We start from the raw sequence: 26,891 nt of genomic DNA, 5'->3' as shown, positions 1-26,891 counted from the left end.
ATTCAATTGTAGTTGGTTGAGATAGGAACAGGAACACTAACTCCGGTGCATACCAGTGAGGCAGTGGAGAGGCGCTAATTACCTCACTGACTTATATAGTAATAAAGTTATGCAATCGCTTAAACTAACTTGTACGGCTTGTAGGGTCATTTATAACAAAGGATTCTCGTGCTTGAACATCATTTAACAGTTTCGTTGTGCAAATTGTGTAGCTCGCTGGTGCTGGACTGCACGTTATTGTCTGGGATTACAAAAGCGACGAGCAATACAGTTTTGCGGGAGAGGTGAGTGAACTGTACACCATGTATCATAGTATAATGCACTGTAATAGTTTTGATAGCAGCTTTTGTGTGTCACCACTGCGTAGCTGTATTTAATGGTTTGACAGTCCACTATAATCTTTTTTTTATCGTTGTGTAGGTTTTTCTCAACCTATCGTCTTCTATCAATAGTACTGCAGCGTGGTATCCGCTGACTGATCACGATCATAATTTACCACAGCTTGCCACACCTGTAGGTGTGAAGAAAAGAGCAATAATTAACAGATTGTTTGACAGAGTTATATCAGCTACCAGCTCCTTGAAACAGAGTTCTAGCAGCTTAAATTTGCCTGACCTTACAACCAGAAGAAGAACGTTTCCACCTTTGCTAAAAAGCAAGACAAGCTCCAAAAAGAACAAGTCAAGTAATAAGATGTTAGTGATGCGTCCCAAATTGTCCTATGTAAAAGAAGATATTTCAGCTCAGGATACTAAAAGCCCGCCCACCTCTTGCTATCAACAAGCAGAGAGAGGACACTATTCCAATAGTAGATCAATGGATGAACAACAGGACACTCCCTTCATTGGTTACTCAGCCAATGGAAGGACCATGGAAGTTGAAGCAGTTGTCGAGCCTCATGCTTACCACCCTGCCTGGGGTTTGGACACTGAGGTGCACAAAAAGCCCATCCCAGAACAACATGAAGTTAAACAAGAACAACTGGGCTCACCGTCATCTGGTTATACTTCAATGCATCATAGTGAGACTTCATCGATGAACAGAAATTCAGGTTTCTCTAATTATTCAAATTCATCAACAGAATCTCCAGGAGTGCTCTGGCATGAAGAGGCTCAAAATATGGGCAGCAAGTGTTCCACAATGGTGAGAAGAAGTTGCAGTTTGAATAATCTTCACATGGACAATGCAATTGAATTCCAAGCCTTACAAGGACAGTCTAGAAAGCATTCACAAGAAAGTGCAAACAGTGATGTACCCATGAATGAGTATCCAAGACTGAAGCCATGTCATCGAAGTGCCAGTGTTGAGATTTTACTTGAAACTGATAGTTCAACAGAATTGTCACAGTGTGACTCTCCACTGAACAGTAGTCAGGAGGATAACCATAACTTGGCATCAAAACCAGAAAACTTAATTATGTCTTTTAAAATGAAGTATAGTGCAATACCACAGCCCCCTGCTCCAAACAAGTCTCGCATGTTTTTCATCAAGGCAAAAAAGATAAAAGCACCTTTCAAGCTGTTCCGTCACAAGCAATCTGGTGAGGCAAGCCGCAAGTCACCCAGTGAGGCATCTCGTCCAAGCAAGACCTCAGTTTCATCAACATCAAGGTAAGATAATAATTAATGTTAAAACACATTCAATTCTATGGTCTCTGTTTCTTTCACACAGCAGTCCTGAGGGAAGCAAAATAAGCCTCAGTCAACAAAGGAAGGAATTAGGGATTGGCCAGTTCATACCCAAATTGGGTAAGTTCTTTCTAACTGGACAAATGGGCTGCATTTTACTATAAGTATTCCTAATTCAGATCATCTTCAGGAACCCTGTGGCAGGATGAGATTCAGTCTGGTACAGCACAGAAGGCTACTCCTGAAAATACGAACAATAGAAGAAAGATCACCTACTGTATCAGGAAATGGTGAGCACAACTTGTATACAATATTATTTCTATGAATAATATAAGTGGTTGTTTACAGGAAGTTATTAAGGATATTTGCTTCCTTTGTAGATTGTACTATTAAAGCAACACTGGTTCAAGGAAAGGAGGTTATCTGCAAAAAGAAGGTGTCTACAGTACTCAGCAGTGCAGCAAACCCATTGGCAGAGATGTACCTCGACAGTCAAGGTTGTACAGACAGAATGCATCTTCATATAGTGGTCACTAAAGGATCTCTCCTATCAAAAAAATATGTTGGAGAAGTATGGGTGAATCTCAAGTGGGCTGATCTATCTGGACTTTCTAGTTGGTATCAATTATATACATGAACTACTGTTTTGACACAATTCACTATCTTACTTATGTGCATTCATGTGTGTACAATTGCTAAATTGTTTATACTTTATATAATATATGAAAATATATACTAGTTTTTGTTTGTGAGTGGTAATGAATCTTTACTTGCAGCTGGCTTGTCCGGTTGTCCATACATGTATATTGAGATTACTACAAGTAATGTTCCCACAGCAAACAGTGGTGTTAGTGTAAACCCAAACAAATGAACAGAAGCGAGCGCCGATACAATGATAGATATTGAGGTGGCAAATCCTTTTAGAATATTATCAGCGTAGCGTACAACTGCTGCCACAATCAGACCACCCACAGCTTGCTGGATAATCACCATCCAAACTAACGTGCTGTAGCCAAAGAAAAATCCATCATTTGTAACTTTGTCATAGTCACGCATCAACATTCCAACAACAGCCGCCAGTGATCCAAAAAATCCCAGTTGAATATTCCGTAGCCAAACTGATCCACTTGTTCCTTTCAATATTTTCTCAAAATACACTCCAGCAAAGCCAGAAGAGAGACAGGATATAGCTACGGCTACAACACCAATAATGAAAGACTGGTTCTCTCTGTTATTTCCAAATGACGAAGGATCCACGGTGACCAAGCAGACACCAGCGAACAAAAGAACAAGAGATCCCCACTTCAAAAAAGAGAGCTTCTTGTCCAACAACACCACGGAAAACAGGGCTGTAGTGAATACCTTCATCTGATAGAGCACCTATACAATAATAAGCATCACTTTAACATGAGAACATAACTACAAAAGCAACCTTTAAACTTTACTCACAATCACAGCTGATACCAGGTACTAGTAATTCTATTCCTAGGCCTTCTTTGGAAAATTCACTGACCAATTTGTAATTCTTGCTGTATCAAGTTCTTTGTAGGTAACAATATTAATTGTGATATGGTTAAGCTATTAAGGCACTGTAATCCCTTAACTGATCACAGACTGACCAAACATAGATAGCAAAGACAGAAGCCAACTACTAGTTATGTAGAAATAAGCCAAACTGTTTTTTCATACGTAATACTGTAAGCAAACAGTAACATTTATATCTCCAGATGATACACATTAACAGTACTCAAAACAACATTGACCACTTTGTCATAACACTATTAGGCAGACAAAACAGATTCAAGTACGTACTCAAAACTATAACAGAATCCAGTGGGCTGAATACATACCTGAAACACAGCGGCTTCTAAATTGCTAACTGCTACATATTGGAGGTTGTTCTGGAGGGCATAAACAAATGCAGGAACTGACAACTTGAGAGTATCCTTCCAGTTGACTATGATGGATTCATGTAGGAAGGAAACGAAGGATGATGTGTTAGGCTGTTGATACCAGATGATGCCAATACACACAAACATCTTCATTGTCTCAGCAATCACTACAGCTGTGGTTGTGATATACTGGTTACCTGAGGAATATCACACAGTAAATAAACTACCACTCCCACAGGTATAGATATGCATTCCAGTTGTAGGTATGTGTGTGTGTGTGTGGCGTGTGTATGTGTGCATGTGTGTGTGTGCGTCTAAATTGTTGCACACATCCAAGCACACATGTGTGTGGTGTGATGATAGGCTTCTTCCCCTACTACACAGGTTCTAATAGTTCTTGCGCGCCAACAAATTTAAAGCGGAAGCCACATGTGGTAATTATAGTTTGAAGTTCAAAAATAAATCGATTTGATTGGACAAAATGCTATACACGTGATTTCGCTTGTTTTTTGCTGTCGCGCAAGAATTATTAGAAGCTGTATATGACTATCACATCAAACAGGATAGGTGTGGTGTGAGCTTGTGTGTGGTGTGCAGTATTGAAACTGAAACAGATAGCTATTTAGCCACAAAGATATCCTGGACAAGATCTGTTACAGATAATGATATCATCAGTTGTAGTACACTACACCATAAATATGAACATGCTGGTACCTGCTATACTAACAGGTGAGGGCGTCTACATAATAGTAAAGTTTGCACTACTACTGGTGGCTACGTTATTAGAAGACTTGGGGTGCCCTTTCTCAACAAGTGGTAAGTGAAAATTGTGTGTGTCTGATTGTGAGAGTAACTCTTGTGTATAGGGTGAAATCAACAGACAATGCTATTTTTAAATTGACTGTATCAACTTTATTTAGGCACACAAGGAATATCAGTCAACACCCAAGACCATGTTCAGAGTCATTACAAACACACCTTGACCATTAACTAGTACTAATGATGTGATGATGTGATACAAGTCACTGTGACTGTCATGTTACAATTACTCCAATGGCCACCCATAAAACTAAAGTAAACAACACAAGTACTTCACAGGTCACAAGTTCGTAAGCACACCCTTATGTCATCTTAAACTTCGATTGTGATGTCACTCAAAGTATGTAATTTGATGTAATTTGATGTAATGTAACATGATTAGCATGAGTACTAACACAAGCAAACAGAAAACAACATAACTGTACAACATACCCACACACTTCAACAATAAGCTGTGATGGCCAAAAACAAAGTCATGGAGAAGGCTAGGTACAGTGAGTGAGTAATGGTGCATTTCCCTATACCTTATACATGTGGGTATTTCACATTTCACCACCAGTTACATCAATCATTCTTTCAAGTAAACCCCCCTGATTTATGTTAAAGGAGGGAATTAATAGGTGCAGCAATGTAAGAAAAGGAAAACCCAATTTACCATATGTACGATTGAAGTAATTACCTCTTCACAACTCTCTTCATGGTAAACATGTTCTCATAGGCCCACAAACAACCAGTACTAGGCTAACAGAGTATGAGAAATGTGCAAGTAAAGTGATTAGGGCTGTAGCATAGTAATAGCTGGTTTATATACTTTCAGTCCATAATTTTCTGACTCTAGAGAGTAGGTGGCTGCACTAAGCAGGTGCTGGCCATGTGCATAAACAACCCGCTGCCAAGTTGGCTAGTAGCATATTGCACTTGGATTCAGTGGTCCTATTTGAGGGGTTTTACAATCCAGCTGTTACATATTATAACAACATAATATTGTGATTCACACAAACACAAAACAAAATCCTTAAGAAGGAGTAGGCATCAACTAGGAGGCTAAAGATTCCCACAAGAGTGTTGTATGTCTAGCAACTTTTCAGGCAATCTAACATTACTGGCACAGATGTCCAGACTACCCAGTAAAGGATACAGCATACGGTACAAGCCTTAGTTCCTACCTTCTTGACTTAAGGTGACAATTGCCAGCAGGATTGAGGATCACTAAGCATGATGCATAACTTCTCATATGTGTAGTGGATAAAGTGCTTACTTAGCCTCTTACCAAAAGTACATAATATAAAGTTTATATTATTATGAACTCTTGCTCTTGCTGTCTACTAATTCATTCTCTGAGCTGATGTCATTGGTAACAAGCTACAAGTCTTAACTGGCACATTTCCAAGGCATACACCTCACAAAAGAGTTTGTAATATTATTTATGGAAATATTATGAGCTCTACACAGCGGCCAAGATATGCTTCAAGCAGTGTTGGCATCACTGCCACCTCACCAATGTGGCATTGTGTACCATTGAATAAGCTATGAAATGGATGTATAATTTCACAGACAGCAAAACAGAAAGCAATCCTACTAGTCACTGAAACTATTTAGATCACAACCTCCTCATCATCATTCAATTCAATGAAAAACTAGTACAGATGTCAAACAGGAAAAATATGGAGGTCATATAGTGAAACAGCAGGGAAAACAGTAAGTCCTAAGTACTCAGTTAATTCATTACAGAGTCTCAGTGAATACAATAAAAAGAACACTATTAGTGATTCAAAATTAATGACTGGTGACTTCCATTAATAGTTGGAAACATGATACAGGGAGGCTGTGAATACATACATATGTAGCACCAAAACAGGCACAAGCATGAGTTTACCAGCAGTGCTGCTCTGTCTGATAACATAACAAACAGATCATAGCACTGTCTACCTCTTGGAGGAATGAATAGGATGGGATGCCTCACATACAAGCCAGGAAGAAATGGCCAACTAGCAATCACATATGGCAGTGTTGCAGTATAAAAGTATGGTGATGAGAATTGTGTAGTTTGTCAGCTAACTATAAATATAGCACTAACATATTAAACCATTCACCAGTAATCAATCTTATAACTGAGATAGCCATCATCATTTAAAATTTTTATGGAGTCAAAAGAGCATGCATTGAGTGTTTTGAGAATCAGGAAGTCCTTGGAACAGCATTTTTTAAAAATCAAACACACCATTCTGAGAATTGGTTTGTGAAAAACCATTCTGAGTGTCTGTATGCACTCGAGCAAACAGGAATATTTTGAAAGTGATCAATGTGCGAGAAACGGATTTGAATACTATATAGAGTTCCTGTTGTAAATTTTCAGGCAGATTAGCAGTAAATATCATGCCAGTTTAAAATATGAGTAAAACAGATCTTAAACATGCTGTGAACAGTTTTTATGGGTTGTAAAGGCAACTTATTTACCAAAAATTAACAGCAGACAAAAAAAAGGCATATTGAAAGAGAGTGTGACCTTCTTGCAGTCATATGAAAATGAAGGGCATACGCAAAATGCAAATTTTTGTAAGGAAATGTGATAGCAAAACTATAAAACAGTTGAGAAGAGGTATAAAGTAATTCCTGCTTCCTTAGCAACCCAACAAGGCACTAACTGGGCACCTGGTTTTTAGAAATAGCACAACATCAACTTTGCCAACAAAAAAATGTGTTACATAGAAAGCAATACCCAAATATATAGTATAACAGCTGTACATGATAAAGTAGAAATGGATATTATAAAGTGACATTTTAGTGATTTCGTTTACTGACACACTGGGTCAACAACAATGTGGCATTATTTGCAGATAGAGATTATGTGCTGCTTTAATGTTAAACTAACAGGTTTCTAAGTAAACAAATAGCTTTATTGACACAGGTGCTAAGGATGTTTAATGCACTTCCCCTTCTTAAAATACTTATATAGTATGTTCACGTTGAGCTGAATCCTGAAAATCAGCTAAAAATAAAATGTGGATTTTTTCTCAACAGAGTTAAGATTTCAGCCAACCAGATGATTATTGGTAAAAGCAAAGGTGTCAACAACAGACATGTACAGTTTGGCTCCATTACAAGTTCGGGAAAGGGCTGTAATGGACACTGTAGTGTATGGCTTCCCCATAGGAAATGCATTGTGAAAATTTTGATTGGCTGTAAATATAATGCCGAACAAAAAGATTTTGAAATATTTTTAGCAGGTCAAGCAGTACTACAAATGAGCCAAATTTCAAGATCGTGAGTAATTGCATCCATGAGTTATTAAACGTTTTTGAGGAATCAGCTCAAAGTGTTATGCTGACCTCATAAGAAATTTGATACTCTTATCAAAAGTGCATTAGGGAGGAGGAACCATTGATGATGCAAAGAACAGAACAACCTTTTACTGATGGTTGTGGTCTAGCAATAATGGATATGTAACAAGTGAACCAGGCCTGCTTTTTTGAATGGCAGTTAGCTACTAAAACAGCAGCAGATTTTACAAAATGAAGAGTACACTTCAAAGAGACTCCCATGTGTACTCCACTACCATTATGTTTCCAGTCAGCAGTCATAGTGAAGATAGAGAGTACGTTCCAGTTAAGTTCCAGGATGCTTGTCAAGTTTAAATACCAAAGATGTAGCAATACAAGTACATTTGTGACCGGATCTGTGAAAACAGGACATAATCACATTTTTTTCAAATTCCTGTTTATTAAATATTTATAATCTACTTAGCCAAGTGTACCCACTGGCAAAGTTTCAGCTTCATTTGCCAATAACTTTGAGAATTACAGCCCTACAAAGTGGCAACAACAGAAAATCGATTTGTACAGCAAGTATAGGGAAAATAAATTACAGGCACTTACAAAAACCATTGTAACTTACCAAGGGATTGAGGAACGGGGCTAAAATTTTCACTATCGTGTTCACCATGAACGGGGGAATCAATTACTAGGTGAGTTTTTCCTTTACTCGCCCTTCTTCACTGCATACAAAGGCAAAATTCGTGAAGAAAAATCAATCGCGTACGATTGCTTAGACATGACGTAAACAAATGCTCATAACTCACGTGTCCTTGGGTCTACTGCAACAAAACAAAGATTTTTCCAACTCCTCTTGAGTAGGTGAATAAGATGATATCCAGGTTTTTATTGTTAGTCCCTTCCTTCACTATGAAAGAGGGGTTTAAAAAATTTACGAAATTTTTTCAATGATATGCAAGTATTTCACCCAATGTATTCAATGCTTTATACTGTAAATTTAGGCTTGTGCGATTATGTCCCTTTTTTGCAGATCCGGTCACATTTGTCTCAACATATCCTCCCCACAAAATAGTGGCTACATCTTTGATATGAAGTCATCAAATTTGGTCACTTATCAATTATTGACAGGGGGCCAATCTCTGTACCAAAAGATTACTTCCTAGTATTCAGCTAATAAGAATGTCACACAAATTGAAAACACTCTAATAGAACAGTCACATTCTTCTCAGCACATGTACTGTCAGGCGTAGTGCTCGAGTGTAGCCTAGCTACTACAATACATTTTACTCACCCTCCACCAATCTGGAGTAACGCATGCTGAGGATCAAGACAGCATTCTGAATGACCAGGGTGATCAGCAACACTTGCTTGAAGTATGGAGACACAGCTACACAATACAAAGAGAACACACATGATCACTACAATATACACGCAGAGTGATATAAGACAGTAACTGTTAGTCATACACAATAGTCATTATACAATCAGTCACTCATATGAGTATTGTAGATTTAAAGTAACTTATAAACTTGATAGAAATTAAGCCATGAAAGTAGTGGCTCAGAGGTTAATGGACTGGGTGTTAGGTGTGGTGGTGCCTGGCTCAAATCTTAACAACTTTTCATTCACCTTATCTACCCCCATAGTGACCGTTCTATTAGAGTATCTCTTATTTACACAACTCTGTAGATGTTACTCAACTTCTTTCAAAAGGCACTGCTATGATGGTTAACTTACATTCACTTTCTCTGTAGCCATGACAAAGGTTCAATCTTTTTATGTTAAATAGCTGTACATGATGCAAGCTTCCTGAACTTATAACACCATGCATGGTTCACTGTCTTCAGTTTAAATAAAGTACGCTCTCAATAATGTGATTCCCATGACCAAGAGACATCTCCCAGGAGGTGGACGAAGGATTGGGTCACCACTTACTTAAGCCTCCACATGTTTCAATGGGCCAACAGGCTCACAAGTAGCCCATGATTATAGGGTAGCTCCAGTACAAGAGAAGATGCATATGTAGTAAGATCAATAAAACCCAAAGCTTGTGAATATAATTACATTGACATATGATACACAGTAATAAAAGCAATATGATAAGGGTCTCTAGCCATGTATGTGGGCACAGCCAACAATGTGTTATGATGCTACTACTAAATTCCTTGCCACTGTGAACAGAGGGAGCCTCTCGAGTATGGATGCATAAAGTAGGCCAAATCTGCCAGCATCCATTAAGGAGTCTTGGATCCCTCACTTAGCTGCTATGATTGCTGCACCTATCTGGAAGCTGTGACCTGCATAGTTTGACAAATCTATTGCTAGACCTTCTCACACCACTTCAAGAAACTGTTCCTTAGGTTCCAACAGAGAAAATTTGTGTCACAAACAACCAAGTAGTGAAGGATTGTTGAGGAGAGAAAAAGTGGCTCCTAAATAAAAACTTCCACGTATTGTTGGTGTCCATTCTGATATCGCCAAGCATATGCTAGCAGAGCTGTTAACCTTGGGACTACTATGCGCAGGAAATCTAAGAAGCACATACAAGCTGCAGCCCATAACACAGAAGTATCATGGGAATCTAGGGATGGCTGCCACATTCGCCTCAACTTCCAAAGATATCTGGTGTAGTTGGAAGATGTTTCCAGGTTGGACACATAGACCTTTTAATTCCCTTCATCGTGTGTACTTCAGCCTAGGCATATCTCCCATCTGGGGTCTCTTACATAGGCCCAATGAGATCTGCAAGTATCTTACAGCTGCTGAGTAGCTCTTGATTGTGCCTGCCGAACAGCCATCTTGAATAAATTATGTCAATAAGTTTGGAAAGGAGTTATTGCTGAGACTTGATTACAGAATTATATATAATAGTGAGTTCCAGATTTATAGGTCTGGAGTCTGCTAGGCCTGCAAGAAACAGTTCAAGAACAGTGTCGTCCAGATTGGTGATGTCTTTTGGATGATGAGAAGCTCTAGCAGAGGCCAGGGAATCACCTTCAGACATCCTGCTGCGGCCTGAATCTGTTGCCAGGATATTCCTGGAACACCAGGTATTGGCAGGTAAACCGCAACACAACCAAAAGTACCAGAGATGTCAGTCCAAAGGTGGTGAGTGCCTTCATTGCTGCAAGGTATGAAGGAGGTTCCATTCCATGAATGTTGCCCACCAGAAATGTCTGAGTATGAGGTTTCACCGACCTATGATGGGGCTTGAGCTTGCAAACCTTAAGACTGGCAAGCTTTTCAAACAGCTGTCTCGTGAAAGTCTTCCCACACGGTTTCCATGAGCCAGATGACCAAATTAATGATTCCAGTTCTTTAAGATACATTTTTCTTGGTGAGGATGGGGTGTTGGTAGCCTGACTGCGAACCAATCTCAAATCTTAAGAACGGTAAACAAATGGTTGGGCACTATGGTTTCTCCTCGGCAATTGGGAGACCCAAACAATGGAATGTGGAGGTTAGTATGTAAAGGGCTGATGAGTGTGGGGTAGAATCAGGTGCTTCAATCACCAGGAAATCATCCAAATAGTGGATCAGAAACCCTACACCAGCTTGCTTGACAATCCATTCAGCTATGTCTGTGATGGTCTTGGTGGCTGGCCTTAACCTAAAGGAGAGAGCAGTGTCGACAAACAAGACTACTTATTTGCCAATTATCTATATGGACTGGTACAGTTCTGTAGGCACTTTAACCTTAGCAAGCTGGGCCCCCTAACCCATGCTCTAAACACCTCATGCTACATCCTGAATCGTGACATAGGTAAGGAGCATAAGGACTCTGGAATACCATCATTGACACTGGATTCCTATGTCCACATTTAGTAGCCACTGTCCAAGTGTGTGCGCTTGGGGACAACACCCTGACGGCTAACTTCAAGTAGATGGGGATCAAATGATCCCGGACACAACCCTTACTGTACTCCTTAGCCAGGTACTCACAATCACTTGAGGTTGCTCCCCTGCTGAAAGTGCATATTCTTGGTGGAGCTGGTACAGGTGTGACCATAACACTCTGAAACCATGTCTGACCTTAAGCTCACGAGACGGAGCAGACCGGAACACATGACAGTATTAGTCTGGCAGTGCCCGTCCCTTTGCAAAAAAGAGGAAGGATCTGGTCATTCTAACATTCAAAATTTATAGCATGATAAAAGAAAACAATCAGATAACATTGTTGGTAATTACTAAATTTTTGTGACATTTGTTTTGGAGTTACCATAGACACTGTAGAATTATGTAATATGTAGAAGAGTTTGCCACAAACTTTTGTGAAGATGCGTTATGATTAATGTAGAGCTGAGCAATAGTACAACTATCCTAATCACGATTTGATAGTAACTTTTATATCACGATAATGATAGTATCACGATAGTTACTAACAGTTATTAAAGACACTCAACCTCACATATACAAACACTTGAATACTCCAATTACGTACACACCACATATCTGCATTTCTAACACTCTTGTTATGTGTCAGTATTACAGTTGTTATCTTTGTTGTCCATGCTCAAGGTACCGGTCTTTTACAGTTTTCTGAACTTCAACATTATCATCTTTGCTTTTGTTATCCATAGTTTTGACCAGGCATAGATATGGATAAGTAATCACAATAGCACGATAGTATACTATCAAGATCACGATTGCTACTAATTATCACGATAATCGATTAATCGTCACTATTGCTCAGCTCTAGATTAAGGCTGCTTGTAATCAACAATAGTTAAAAGAACAAAAGATGGAGGCAGTAAAGAACCTTGAAGTTGGAACTAATGTACTCGTGATGGTACCTAATTAGAAGTCTGGCATGGCCACCCCTTCAATTGGAATTAAGGGTCAGGTCTGTCTAGCAATCATGTACTTGTACCAGATTGCTGTATAGCCTAAATATTTTGAGGGGCAAAATTTTCGAGGTTGAGCAATGTAAAAATAAAATTTTCGTGGATTTGCAAACAATCCCATATGTAATATATATGGAGGTCTAAAATTTTCAAGGATAAAATTTTCAGTTAACTCCAAAAACCTCGAATTTCTCCCCTCGAAATATTTAAATATTTAGGCCGTATGGTACAAGAATCAGGTACACCATTCAGATCGCTTGGTTGTGAATTAATATAACTCATACAAAATTTCTTGTGCTTTGTAATGATATGTGAAGATATCCATTCTGAATGCCAAATAAAAGGAATTTGTTAAGAAGACTTTTGCTGACCTCTAGACATTATCGATAACTACAGAAATAAAGGAATCCACATCAAGCTGTGAAAAAATGGTGTGGCCTTAAAAAAACTGGGTGAAAAAAGTTGTGAAATCAAAGGTGGGCGGCCAAGAAATGGCTGCAATGATGTTAATACTGATAAATTTTAACAATGTACAGCCATTATTAAAATTATTAGCCTTAACAGCATTGCAGCCATTTCTTGGCCGCCACCTTTGATTTCACAACTTTTTTCACCCAGGCTTTTTAAGGCCGCACCAATTTTCACAGCTTGACTGTTTTTGTGTGGATTTCACTTCTTTTTGTACTTTATAAGGCCCAAAAACCAGCCTATGGCTGACTTTAAGGTTTGTTTTTACTCACATTTCTTCTTATCTATACAGATACAATGATGATTATTGAAGACAGATTTATATGTATTGTATTGCATGATTTACTTCGTAATATTATTGTAATACTCTAAAAGAGTGCACATTTTTTAGAGGACTTCTAAAAGAACATACATAGAATGTTCTAGAACAATGTAGTACTTCTATTGGTAGATCTATGAAATTACAAAAGTTTATTTATATATAGCAGTTTCATTTATAAAGCAGAAATTAAGTGAGGTGATCAGCCGAGATAGCAGTGGTTCAGTGGTTAAGGATGTGGGTGTTAGGTATGGAGGTCCCTGGTTCAAACCCTGGTAAGTTTTTAAAAACATTTTTGTGCACCTTTTTTACCCCACGGTGACTGCTCTATTAGAGTATCTCAATCCTGCAATTTTACACTTATTTGATTTTTGCTTTATAACTTTGTAGCTGTAACTCTATTGCTAATTTCAAACTATCAAAAAGCACTGCTACAATGATCAGTCTATGTACACACCAATTTTCAAGATATTCCCATAGTTGGTTTACCCTGTAGCCGTGACAGAACTTCGCTTTTTTTTACGTGAATAAACACTCATAACTGCTTGAATATTCATCATATTTACAGCAAACTTAGTACTTGACTTCACCTTTATACGCTCTTCATTTGTGCCAAAGATCGAGACAATCAAATCGCATGTTTACGTTTTATAGCAATTTTTGCAAAGTGTGCGAAAATAAATCGAAGCCCCCATATGGCCTAAGAAAAAAAAATTTAAATGAAATTTTGAACGCCCATATCTCACAAATGGCTGTTGCAAATTTAATCAAATTTGCTGTGTGCCCTACCCTACCTGGCAGACAGCTATAATGCAAAAATGGTGTGCTTTGGAGAAGGGGCCATGGAGCTATACATGCATGAAAAAGCTGTTTTCTTTCTTCCTGTCAATATACTCATGGTGTGGCGCACAGGCTTTCTTGGCCACACAGTAGTGTGTCTTGATTAGGGCTGGGATGAATATTGAATTTTACCTTTGAATATTCGCTTATAAAATGTTCGAACATTCGGTGTTAGCTTTCAAGTTACAGGTTTTCTTGTACTTACTAACATCTTTCTGAAGTTTTATCTTTCTAGTCCTATTTAATAAGTTTGTAAGCATTTGGAAAGTGCATGGCAGCAGTACTGAATGACGCGATCGATCGATTGCAAATGGGCATGTCTGCTATACTGCAATCATACATAGGTAAACATCAACTAATGGCTAAACGGACGTTTTCCTGCAATATCTATCACTTTATAAGGTGTTTCAAGGCTATAACTATGGTAGGAAGCTAAACTTCGATGGTTTAAAAGTGGGCGTGGCACCCACGAAGAGATGAACATCGATCGCGGAAGATCAATAAGCAACTGCAATAAAGACGACTTTTATTTGTAATTCTTTTGTAAACAATGAGTGCATTACGAAGCTTCGAATACTTTTAAAATTCGAAGTTTACTAAACCTTCGAACCACCGAAACATTCGAAGCTTCGTCCCAGCCCTAGTCTTGATATGAATTCAATTTATGCAGTGATCATGACATAATACCACATTCCATCTGCACAAGTTTGTAATGCTAGACAGACCAGACCTTTAATTCTAATTGAATGGCGGCCATGCCAGACTATGCAATCAGTATGAAAATATGTTTGGTTGTGTCAACAGCCAATCATTAACCTATTTCTATTGTATGGCTGCTAGATGTGCCATTTAATTACATTGTATAGTTACAACTCTGTAATGTTAGAGTGACCAGATCCTCCCTATTTTGTGAAGGAGCAGGCACCGACAGACTATGGCGGAACCTAGTGAGTTTGAAGACAAGACGGGAAGAGATTTGAGGTCCAATACAGTCAATTGCAGAATTGTTGAAAATTCTCTTCCCGGGCCATAAACATTCCATGTATTTGTAGTGATGCCGGATCAGCCAGACTGAGGAAAACAATTAGTGTGGTTCAATTGTTGTTGAATCCGTAGCAAGGACAACAAAATTTACTCACAAGGAGCCTTAGGCCAATTGTAGATTCTGTTTCCTGCCACCCACCCGCATGGTAATTTTAGAGCTGCATGCAAATTTATTATTGGATTTGATACTAAACAATTATAGATTTTGCCAATAAATAATAGCCGCCCGCCCGCATGGTATTTTTCGTCTGACTAGGACGGGAAACAAGGAATTTACAACTGTTGGCCTTACGGAAACACTCACGATACCGCTTTTTTTTTCTTCAAGAATTCTGCAATCGACTGTACGTGTGATCAGGAAGACAACCCTTTTTAAGCGCCCCGAACTTTGGGGTGCTTATAGGCGCCAAAAAAGGGACGGTCGCGCGATATCAGCTATAGTAACAGCAGAACGAGACTAACTACTGTACAGCGAGTAGAATGGGCCAAGGTCGCTGTTCGTCTCAAAGGATAACCTCTGAGAGGCATACAACAAACTACTTACCACCGTTGCTCTTAGGAGCCTTTCCCACTGCTTCGTCTTCCTTGTCATCCACCCTGCTTGGTACTTTGTTGTCTTGGTCAGCCATGGCACAATACACTACAACGCTCTGCAAGAAAGGGAGACCGTAAGGACGCTGCTTAACCCGTTGCTAAGACCTTAGCTATGGCGTTCATACGTATTCACGTGATAGGTAACTGCCACCGCCCCCTGGGTGTGGTTAATAGGCTTCTGAGTTGCAAGATCGTCCAGTCGACAGCCCATCAATTAACCAAGGTTTAACTAAATATCCATATCACTAGTACTTGCATTTCACACCTCAACTCTGCATAACTGGCAGTTAGCTATCTAATACTTGGATAACTCTACATGTGGTAACAAACATCCATTTCAGTAGCTATAGTCGTCCTTCATGACAGTTCACTGAGTTCAACTGGTGGTTCAACTTCCCTCTGCTGTCAGAATGTTCACTGCACAATGCACGAGGTAGCTATTGTATGAGTGCAGCAATCTTGAAAACTGAAGTAGCTACACATCCTCAATATTTTGTCAAATAACAGTTACACCTTTAAAATGGGGAAGTACATGCAGCAGGGACACTGATGAAAACAGAAAATCATTTAACAGATTGCACATGACAGACACACAGTTATCAGACAGGTATATAAATTCATTTATCTGTGCCAGATTAACTATGCCAAGTTTCAAGGCAATCAAATTAGAATATCGTGCAAAGTTGAAGAAAAATCTTGACCCCATAAGCCCCCTAGGAAAAAGTAGCAGAAGTGTGTATGTGGTTTGGTATCATTTAACAAGAATATCAGAGGAAGAGAGATGTAGAAATTACTGTACAGAAAATTTATTTCCGTAAACTTTAATGCATGGCATCTCCATAAACACCACACAGAATTTTACGGGGTAAAAGTTTATATAACGTGAAAATTAAGGAGAATTCCCTTGTGGCTGCAGAAAGCAAGTTCCGTGGTTTATTGTTATCCCAGCAGGTATGGTTTTTGATAGGGCTGAAATCACTATAAAGGGATTGCAGACTCATAGATATCATTTAGCAGAAGGAAAATTAGGCAAGTACAATTTAATGGCTACCACTTTTGTTTGACCTTCGATTAAAGAAACCAGCTAGGAAACATTTGTGATGCCAGGCATATAGGAGAGGCATCTACTATTTATATGTGGTCAGGTTGCTGTGGAGGGCCAATTAGTATTGCACGCCCTTATCTAAGTGCTAAAATTTAAGCTCCCAGACCAGAGCTCAGGTGCTCCTAACTGTACTCCTAAAAGCATTTATATTTACTGACCAACCAGTGCACAAGGCATACAGCAGCTCACTAAAGAGTAGTCAGTTCAACAACACAAAACAAGAGAATGTTACTGGAGCCTAGCTGTCAGCACTATATAGTAACAATATGACTTGTGGGAATCCTTTGAGATGTCAATGTGATTCTCATTCAGTAGAGGAGAGTATGGCTTCAAGCAATGATGACCATTTGAAGTAGGGGGAAAGAAACAATACATAATATTAAGCACTCTACGATTACTAAAGAGATAGTATATGCTTTTCCATAAAACCCACATATTATAAAATTACACTAAAAGTATAGAAAGGCCAAGTTAAGAATTGTTTATATAGTGAAGCTTGTGAGATAGAATATTGAATTACTCAGTTCTACATATTACCATAAGCACCGCAAGGCACACAAATGTGCTATTGAACAGGTAAAAGTAAGTGTTACTGAGTGCATCATTATTGCATGCCCTAGAGAGGCACTAAAATTACAAGTTATACAACAACTTCACTACGTAAAGACACTTAGTCTTAAAAACAAAACTGGTATGTATCTTTGCAACTGCACACACAAACATACATCACAATGCACTATACACAGGGTGGTGTGATGGGCTATCAGGACTGTTTGATGATTTTTGTAAACTGGGGATTTCCAAGTCTTTGCAATGCCTATGCGTAATGTGTTCACATGTGAGTCCATTATGTGAAATTTTAAATACCTGCAATACGTGATGAGATATGTATCCCTGTATCTTTGAGTGAAATACTGGTATATACACGAGTTCAAAAACTATCAACAAGCAAGTTGAAGCAACTTAGTTGAGTCATACCATTTGGTCCAGTTCACCAGTCATGATGGGAGGATCATGTTTTTAAACTGTACTACACAGATGTGTTGCAAAGATTCGGAAATCCTCACATGAATGGCTACACATATTGTGTGTGCAAAGCAGGAAAATACCATTGTACATGAAACAATGTCATGTGGAATACTATTAATTGTGGAGCCCATACAGCAGCACTTTAGGGCTCCTGATTATATGATATCACAACTTCTGCTAAACCATCACTTCATCTGTCTACTATCACTGAGTGGTACTTCATGACCTCTAACAACTGCTGCTGCCATACATACAACCAAGAGTATATAATAGTAACCAAGAGTATCGAACAGGCGTATTACCCCATGATTAATGATTTTGTAAAGTAACACAGATATTTCAGTAACTGTTCGTTTATATTGTCGTTAAGGGTTGCTGTATTTAGCCCAATTTGGCCAATAAATCAAGTGAAAACATGATAATGTTAAAGGGAAATGATTAATGATAAAGTTCTGGCACTGCCAAGCGGATCTGAAGGCATGGCAACATACTCATTTGTGTAACCTTTTTTTTTTTTAAGCAAGCTGGAGTTATCTTGGATCCTTACAATAACTGTTGAATACTTGGTTGAATGGCACGGAAAACTGGCAAACAAAGACCCGTTGCCATGTACGCATTTCAAATTACCATTTGTGAAAACAAACAATTACTGAAATATCCGTGTTATTTTACACAATCATTATTCACGGGCTAATATACCATTTGACACTCTTGGGTTTTAATATATACTCCTGCTACAACCCTACCACCAAGTATGTACTCTAGGTATGCACTGTATTGATGATGGTTCTTGACATCACTCTATGAATGTGATATTTACATGCCACGCACCCCATCAAAGAAGTGTTTGATTTCACAGGATACTGTTTCCTAATATAATTTTCTTGACAACCAAGCTATTACTAAGCTTCACACATGTGGCAAATGAGAAGCCTGGCACTGATGTACACTGCATTAGTAAACACATTTTTCCAGTCAAGATTTGCAGCTGTGTGGTCTGTATCACTCGAGTGATATTACTTTGAGTACTCTGCTATTGAATAATGCAGTGCAGTTACACAGTAAATGGTACTACCATTGCATTTTCTGTGCTGAATGGTCCGCAACCAAGTATCCAATTGTTCCCACAACACAACATGTCAATGACACATCTAAAATTGATGAATTGAAGTTGGATGTGTTCTAAGTGCCACCTAAATATGTTGCCTTTAATTGCATTGTTTCATTTGGTATTTCACGTGACCCTCAATATAGTCGCTATACAAAACTGAAAAATGATGGGGTTCATTAGATATTCAGAGCATGCCTCACAAAGCTTCAAGGCAATGTACCTAAATTTGTAAGAAGCGCTTGAGTTCTGGGTGAAATTAATAAGTTGCGGCTTTGTGTATGCAACTTCACCAGACTTGTCACGCACATGTTCCATGAACAGAATGATGTTTCACAGCAATTGACATGTTACCCTCCTCAACAAAACTACTTTAGCTTAATTGTTTTAGTGATGCTTAAAGTGTGTCCAACCTCCTCTGGGCCATAAGTATTAAGCAAACTGAAAAATCGTCATTTCTGGAAAACCACAAAGATACAGTTTATAATTTTCTGACAATTTTTTTGCAAAACCAGTTGAAAACCAGTTGAACGCCAAAAATTAGGTGCCAATTAACTGGTTATGGTAAATTTATCAGGTTCACAGCTCAACTTTGACAGTGCCACAATTACAGCCCAGCTGTGAACCTGGGCTGTAATTACAGCTCAATTACAGCCCAGGTTCACAGCTCAAATTTATCAGGTTCACAACTGCAGTGAAAGTACTAGTGTTTCAGAAATATCAGAACATTCTACCAATTCATAGAACACTCTTAATTTTGTAATTAATTATAGAATACACAATTTCTGTTACAAGATACACAGATGTAGTGTTCCCAAGCAGTGGCAAAATTGCCTGATCAAATGGGTAAAAGCTACATCCATTAAGGTAATGATGTCATTTAGCCTTCATGCATTTATTTTCTTGATGCAATGCCACTCATTTGTGGAATTCCTTGCCAGCAAACCTCCATTCCTTTACTGACTTTCATGGCTGTGCAAAGCCTTTTTTGTCCTAAGTTTTGTGTAAGTGTGTATGGTCATAGATACTACAAAATAAATTAATAAGTGCTTTGCTTATAAGCTGGCCACTTCTCACAAAAAGTGGGAGAGTGACTGACATGCTGTGCACATATTCTTTGTGCGCTTTGATCTAAGCCACGTGTAGAGGCTCTTTGTTGCTTGTTTTAGCATGCCATTGCTTTAGTGTTACTAAATGTGTACCAGAGTTCTCCCTCGCTAGGTAGGGTATAATGTTAATTCAAGTAATAGCCCTGGCCTCCAGGTGCTTATTTTCCAAAGGTGCTGGAAACCCCCTAGCTTATAATCGAGACAGGCGTTTAATTGAATGCGGCTTTTATACAAGGAAATACGGTAAACAAACAAGTAGAACAAAAAATTAAGTTAGATTATGGATCAAAGAAAAAAAAGTAGTGAAACAAGGGAATAGCTAAACATGACTGAAGTATAGAGATTAAAGTATTTTTGCAGGTATAAACAATGGGCTCTTTTGTAGCTATTCCCTTGTTTCACTTCTTTGATCCCTACTGTTTCATTCTACTTGTATATGAACTTGGGATTGACTTGACAACAGAGATGTAAACAGAATTAATCTGTGTTGCTTGCCTGTAATGGAGTTTTGCCACTGAAGGTGCAGTTCAGCCAGCGGTATAGTGGAGCTGGCAGTCCTGCTGCCCCGGATAGCCAAGATGGTAGGCAGAACGGAGTACAGAGAATGAGATGACACAGAAGGGATGGGTCATGCACTGGAGGGATGGGTCATGCACTGGAGGAATGGGTCCAATGGCTACTGTAGTTTACAAGCATATTGCTACTTTGTTGTCTGCAGTGTTCTAGGCAGTCTTACAGTAGAACACTCGTCTCCACAAAGGATTGTATTTGAAACCTTGTGTGTAGCATGCGTGATCTGCAGTACTGGCGAAAGGTCTTGCCTCATGTCTTGCAGTGAAGAAAATAGCTGAGAGTTCAACTGAGAGCAACAATTTCCTCATGATGTCTTTCTGTAATGGCACATTTGCAGGCATTTTCAAGTTACAGCTTTTCTGGTACTATGCATGTATGGGGCTATACAAAGCATATGTACAAAGAAGCTGTATCAAGTAACTTCATTGAGGTAGATTTAAAAGGGACGTGGGGGCATCCCCTACTTCTCTTTCTGGCTGATTAACCATATAGAAAATCATTAGCAACTTGAGATAACATTATCATACAGTACGATAGTGCTGTATATTAGGAATCATGGAGGTTTGTACTTTCTCACAAGAAAACTAAAAATATACAAGCCCAAAGGTGTCTTCAGAGCAGCCAAAATTGCTTCTGTTGAGTTGCTATGGAATTTCATTGTTTTACTTTAACTCAATTTTTTTTACACTTGCAGATATACTAGTGGACATTTATTCCCTAATTCAGTCATGGGTGTTGACTGAAGTAAGGATTAAATGTCCACTAGTATATCTGCAGGTGTAGGCGACCTTCCTTGTTTCACTGAGTTTTATACCTATGATCCTTAATCAAACTTTTTAATTCCTAATTTGTCCTTGTTTTTGTATTCTAATAGAGCAGCCAATAACTCTAATAGAACAGTGAAGTTGACAATGATGATCATACCCCATTTTGACCACTCAGATATAGTGTACCAAGGCATAAACTACCAAAATTGAAATATGACTTATCAGAAATTTTGACAATCCTACATACATTTCTTATGTTTCCTCTGTACAGTAGCATTTTCACATTGTAAAACAATTAGATTCCACTCCAGTGATAAAAAATGATCAGGAGAAGCCAAACTTTAATTCAAAATCCACTAGTATGGCTGTGCTCATAATAAGCACTAAATAGAAATTTTGCTCGATTTTTTACAAACAGAAACCAAATTGAAAATTTTGATCGATAGTAATAATTTAGCATCCTCTTGGGAAACAGGCTATGATAATTGGGTTTTTGAAACCATAGTAGCGTTTTTACAAAATTGCCTAAAAATGACATATTATTCAATTTAAAAACAATTTCATAACTTTGGTCAATACCTTTTATGAAGGATTTCATATGGCACATAGCTTTTGAAGTTTTGATGTAAAATGTAAAAGTAGAAGCGAAAAATGTAAAAATAGGTTTTTATAGGATATCCACTAATTGATTGATGTTTCCATGGAAACTATGGGTGCAAATGTTAGGTAATAGTGGTATATACATCCACACCAAAACTTATATTAATTACTCCATGAATTATGGAGATATGTGCTAATTAACCCTTTAAGGACCAAAAATTGTGTGCATAGTCTACCCTAAAAGCCCACACGTTTTATGATTATTGCGCATTTAGTGTTTTAAAAAAATATAATAAGTTTATAGCATTGACAAAGCCCCTACAAATGCTCAATTGTATAACAAATTATACTAAAAGACTCGCCTGACAATAATAAACAACATTATCTAACTTACCAAAGTGTAGAACCAATGTCTTAAAAGCACTAAGGTGAGTTTCAAACACCTACACGCGACTGATTTCTTCGTGACACAATCAATAAAAACAGTCCGCCATTTTAGTTTTTTAAAACCGCATCACGTGATCTTGTATATCAAATTATTCGCCTCTAAATAGTGAGCACTTTGAGCTTTATTTGAAGTTAATACGATGAACACAGCCAAAGTTATGGAGCGATTTCTACAAGGTTAGTTTTATTGTTGTGTAAATATTAAATGTTTGTACTTTGTTAGGAATTTTATACAGGCTTAGTTTTGCGTGATAAGTTGGCCTTATATATCAAAAGAATCGCCTATGAATGGCGAATACAATGGCCCCTGTTTCGATCTAATAGCTTCATTTGTTGCGGAGTTATAGCTCTTTGTTTACTGCCAATAATCTTGGACGTAATATTACAGCGCTGGTCTTTCGAGCAATACCTACTTTGGACGTAATATTACGGCAGCGGTCCTTAAAGGGTTAATTAAGATAAAGTCAATTTTTGGTAGTTTATGCCTTGGTGCACTATAGCAGCATAATGAGTGTACAGTAACACTATACAGTGGTCCCTCCATTATCCGAGCTCGTTGGGTCCTGAGTATGTTCAGATAATCGAAAAGTTTGGATAATCAAAACCCATTCATTTATATACAGAGCCTTGCTCAATTACTCTAATAGAACGCACACCTTATATAAAATACTCTAATAGAGCAGTCATCGCTACAGTTCGGGTAACCAAAAGTTCAGTTAATCAATGGCCGGATAATCGAGGGACCACTGCAGCTAGAGAACCTTTCACTCTAACCACCTGCATCTATGGCTGGGTGTGCCCCTCCCTTTAAAGCTTCTGGATCTACCTCTGTATCCATAGATGGATTCTAACTTTTGTTACACACTAGTGCAATAAGCGCTGTTAAGTACACCAGACCGAAAACTGAATTTAAAATTGTTGAAATATCATCCCCAGTTTCAGTGACAAGGGATATGGACCCGTTTCCATGTGGCAGCATGGTTTGATCATCGCACGAGAAGATCACCATAGATACATAAACTATGCAACATAGTTTACATACTTTTGATCTTAAATTACAACTGCTAATGGCTTTATTTGTTTCCCTTGTTGCTGTTGCTTCTTCACAGAGCCTTCTGAGGGATGAAGGTACTATGAGTAATCACGTGAGTAGTCCGGGCGAGTCTGCGTGCATGCAGATATGTATGATACAACTATTTTTCCAATCATTTTAAGCCTTGACTACATAGTCAACACACTGTATAACTGTTTTTTATGCTTACCATTACAGCAATCCTATTCTACCACCACCACAAATCGATTAAATGCCAGACATCAGTCGGACCAATCCAAAATAAACGCCCAGTCTCAACTAAAGACCTTATTCATTGACAGGCCAGGTCAAAAATGCTGTGAAGAAAATAAAAGCCTGGGCTTTTATACAAGGAAATATGGTACTTTTTATTAACATAATTACAACTACTGCATCAAAAGAAAGAACGGTGCCATGTAGACATGCCATTTTGCGTCTGAACGTGTGCCCTTACAATCAATTACTGAAGAAGTGAAGTGGCCATTATGCTTCATTTTCAGCTATGTCCCACCCATTACAAATGAAGAACAGTACGAGAAGTATCTCTGCAATCAATCCAGTCACTACAGAAAATACGGGCATTTTGTGTGATAGCTAGTCAGCACAGCCACAGGGAAGCTATCGCAAATCGACACCTTGCATTGTCATGGGATACAAAGGAGGACCATGATGTATGTATTGTACATACTGTGGTTGGCAAAAAGGCACATCTCAGGATGAAGTGACGTTGAACAGTGAAGAAATCAAGCCCGTAGCCTTATCATTGTTGAGTTATGCTTGGCTGGAGGCATCAGTCAGTCAGGCAGTCAGTTAGTAGAAAATTCAGCTAAAATTAAAATTTTCATAGAAACTTGTTGGAAGGGTTTGAACCCAGTCTGAAGACATTTTTGGGCTTAGTCATGCCTAAACAACACTGCCAAGCTGTCATGAAGGAAAAATGAGGTTGGTTTCTGGGTGATATTTTTGAGCCAGAAAGCCCAAACCTCCATGATCCCTAATATACAGTACTACCAAGAGTTAATAATAGTGGTAGGGAGAGCCTGTATGGTCTGTCAAAAATGAGCGCGTAGAGTGCAGTTGTATCCAAAGGGTTTCTATGGAATGAATTGTGAGAGAAAGGAACTGGGTAGGTTTCTGTATGGCTTCTGTGAAATGAATGCAATTACACTCTACGCGCTCATTTTACACAGACCATATTCAGTGTTGGATACTCTTCCCACCACTATTATTAACTCTTGGTACTACCATACTGTATGATACTGAGAAGAGTGTCCTACTCTCACATTTATGAGGCAAGACTTCTGAGCTCACCTGTTTCTCTTTGTACAATTATGATGCCATTAATTGAACATAATATCGACATAGATATACAGACTAGTACCTGAGAAACACATTTGCTGGATCACTTTAGGCAGGATAGTAAAATAATTATGCCACTCACAATACATTTCTATATGTGAGAGCTTCCTGGCATGGGTATGGTTAAATTAGCAGCTGGGCCTGGTGTGTGGGTGTGTCTCTCAGTGCGACAGGCCAAAGTGTAGGCACCACAAGTGCACAAAAAAAATTGGAATTTTCAACTAGAGTAGGGACCATAACACGATAAAAGTACTGAAACAAGCTGGAGTAGTGCATGATATTAAATCACAGTAAAACAATAAGAAGAGTTATATCCCTACTGTGCATTTCCATTATTATCTTGAGCACAGTAGGGATATAACACTTCTGATTATTTTACTGTGATTTAATATCATGCACTACTCCAGCTTGTTTCAGTACTTTTTATCGATGTGTTATGGTCCCTACTCTAGTTGAAAATTCCAAACTGTTTTGTGTACTTGTTTGTTAACTTTTTTTGTAAAATAAAATTATTATGACTGGTGAACCCATGCATACAGCATCAAAAGAAAGAAATGGTGCTGCGCACCCCAGCTATCAATTATTGTCTAAAAAGTGAAGTATCCATTACGCTTCATTGTCAGCTATGTTCAACCCGTTACACAGCATTACAAATCAAGAACTGTTCGAAAAGCACCTCTGCAATCAAAGTAGCCACTATGAAAAATACGGACGATTTCCGTTATGAAGGGAAGCCATCTCATGCTACCACCAAATCAACACTTTTTGCTGTCAGCAAAGATGAATGAGACACAAAGGAGGACACTGGTAAGTCTATGAAGAATGCATTATACGTACTGTGGTAGGCCAAAAGGCACCTCTAGATCTCGGGCCAAAGCGACATCAAACAGTGAAAAAATCAATCCCGTAGCCTGAGCCATTATAGAGTTACACTTGTCTGAAGGGATCAGTCAATTACTCAGTCAGTCAGTAGAAAATTTTAATTTAAAAAAAAAACTTCATATATAGCAACTTGTTGAAAGCGTTTCAGGTCGATCTGAAGGCTTGTTTGGACTTAGTTTTACCTAACCAATACTGCTTCATTGTCATCACGGAAAAGTGAGGCTAGCTTTAGGGTGATGCTTTTTCATGGGCCACACCCACTCCTTTGTGGTCCCTACTATACAGTACTGTATGATTATTGGAGAAACCTAACTTATAATGCATGGTCACAAGAGTAAAACTAGTCTTCTTTGTGATAAATATTGAAGATATTGCTGCTTCTGGTAACAATGATCCGGCATGAAAAACCAGATGATTGCAATCCCAGGTATTTGTCTGTGTATCTATGATATCAATTGTACACAAGCCTGTCACTAGCAACCAAACTTGAGCTCTCAGTGTTTTTCACCAAACTACAAACATGCCTTCATGGACGTAGGCATTTCTTGCTAGGCCATTCATGAATATGGCTGTTCCGAATGTCACAAGTGTGACAGTTCTTACACTTCATGGATGCTCATATGCCACAAACCATAACACCTCGTTGTTGTGTCATTACTTTACAATACACCCTACAGGGGTATATGAGAGTAGGACACTCTCCTCAGTACATATACTATAAGCTCGAGCTCTTACTAATAGTCAATTTTAAGTATAGTATCTATGGTGTGCACGTGGTTATGTTGATTTTTTGTCTGTACTTTTATGCGTACACATGTTTGGTTTCATCACTCTAACAAGGAGGAACGGAATTGTGTCGATTTTTGTGATCAAATAAATTTCCCGAGAACATTTTTTCATTTTTACTGACTTTCCTCCCGCCGTACAAAAGTATAAACAAAGTAACAAAGAAACAATTAAACTAGTCCTCCCTTGATTACAGAAAAAAATCTAGTGGGCACATAACACAAACAATAACATTTCATTACCGTTCGGCTGGTTTGAGCTCGCAGCTGGGTTTTTCGCCATCTGATTTTCCGCGCTCGTTCTTAACCGGACTTGTTGTGACGTCATGATATAT

General features: G+C 38.5%; 2 protein-coding genes across 3 annotated transcripts; one reads left to right on the top strand and one right to left on the bottom strand.

Moving 5' to 3' along the window:
* Positions 1 to 125: 125 nt before the first annotated feature.
* Positions 126 to 2,359, top strand: LOC136259931 (uncharacterized). Its single transcript, XM_066053505.1, has 5 exons — positions 126 to 284; positions 421 to 1,610; positions 1,672 to 1,748; positions 1,808 to 1,918; positions 2,009 to 2,359. Exons 2-5 carry the CDS (start codon positions 694 to 696, stop codon positions 2,263 to 2,265), a joined length of 1,362 nt encoding a protein of 453 aa, XP_065909577.1. The 5' UTR covers positions 126 to 284; positions 421 to 693; the 3' UTR covers positions 2,266 to 2,359.
* LOC136259940 (UDP-galactose translocator-like) lies at positions 2,237 to 26,891 on the bottom strand. Of its 2 annotated transcripts, none has more exons than XM_066053516.1 (4): positions 26,800 to 26,891; positions 8,903 to 8,998; positions 3,479 to 3,717; positions 2,237 to 3,008 (listed from the first exon to the last, which is right to left on the bottom strand). In XM_066053516.1, exons 1-4 carry the CDS (start codon positions 26,882 to 26,884, stop codon positions 2,364 to 2,366), a joined length of 1,065 nt encoding a protein of 354 aa, XP_065909588.1. In that variant the 5' UTR covers positions 26,885 to 26,891; the 3' UTR covers positions 2,237 to 2,363. The 2 variants fall into 2 exon arrangements, with proteins under 2 accessions (XP_065909588.1, XP_065909589.1); XM_066053517.1 differs by lacking the exon at positions 26,800 to 26,891 and adding an exon at positions 15,671 to 15,848.

The sequence above is a fragment of the Dysidea avara genome, chromosome 7, assembly GCF_963678975.1.
Source record: "Dysidea avara chromosome 7, odDysAvar1.4, whole genome shotgun sequence".
NCBI lineage: Eukaryota > Metazoa > Porifera > Demospongiae > Dictyoceratida > Dysideidae > Dysidea > Dysidea avara.
Note: the sequence above shows the minus strand (reverse complement) of the source record. Positions and strands in the feature narration are given on the sequence as shown.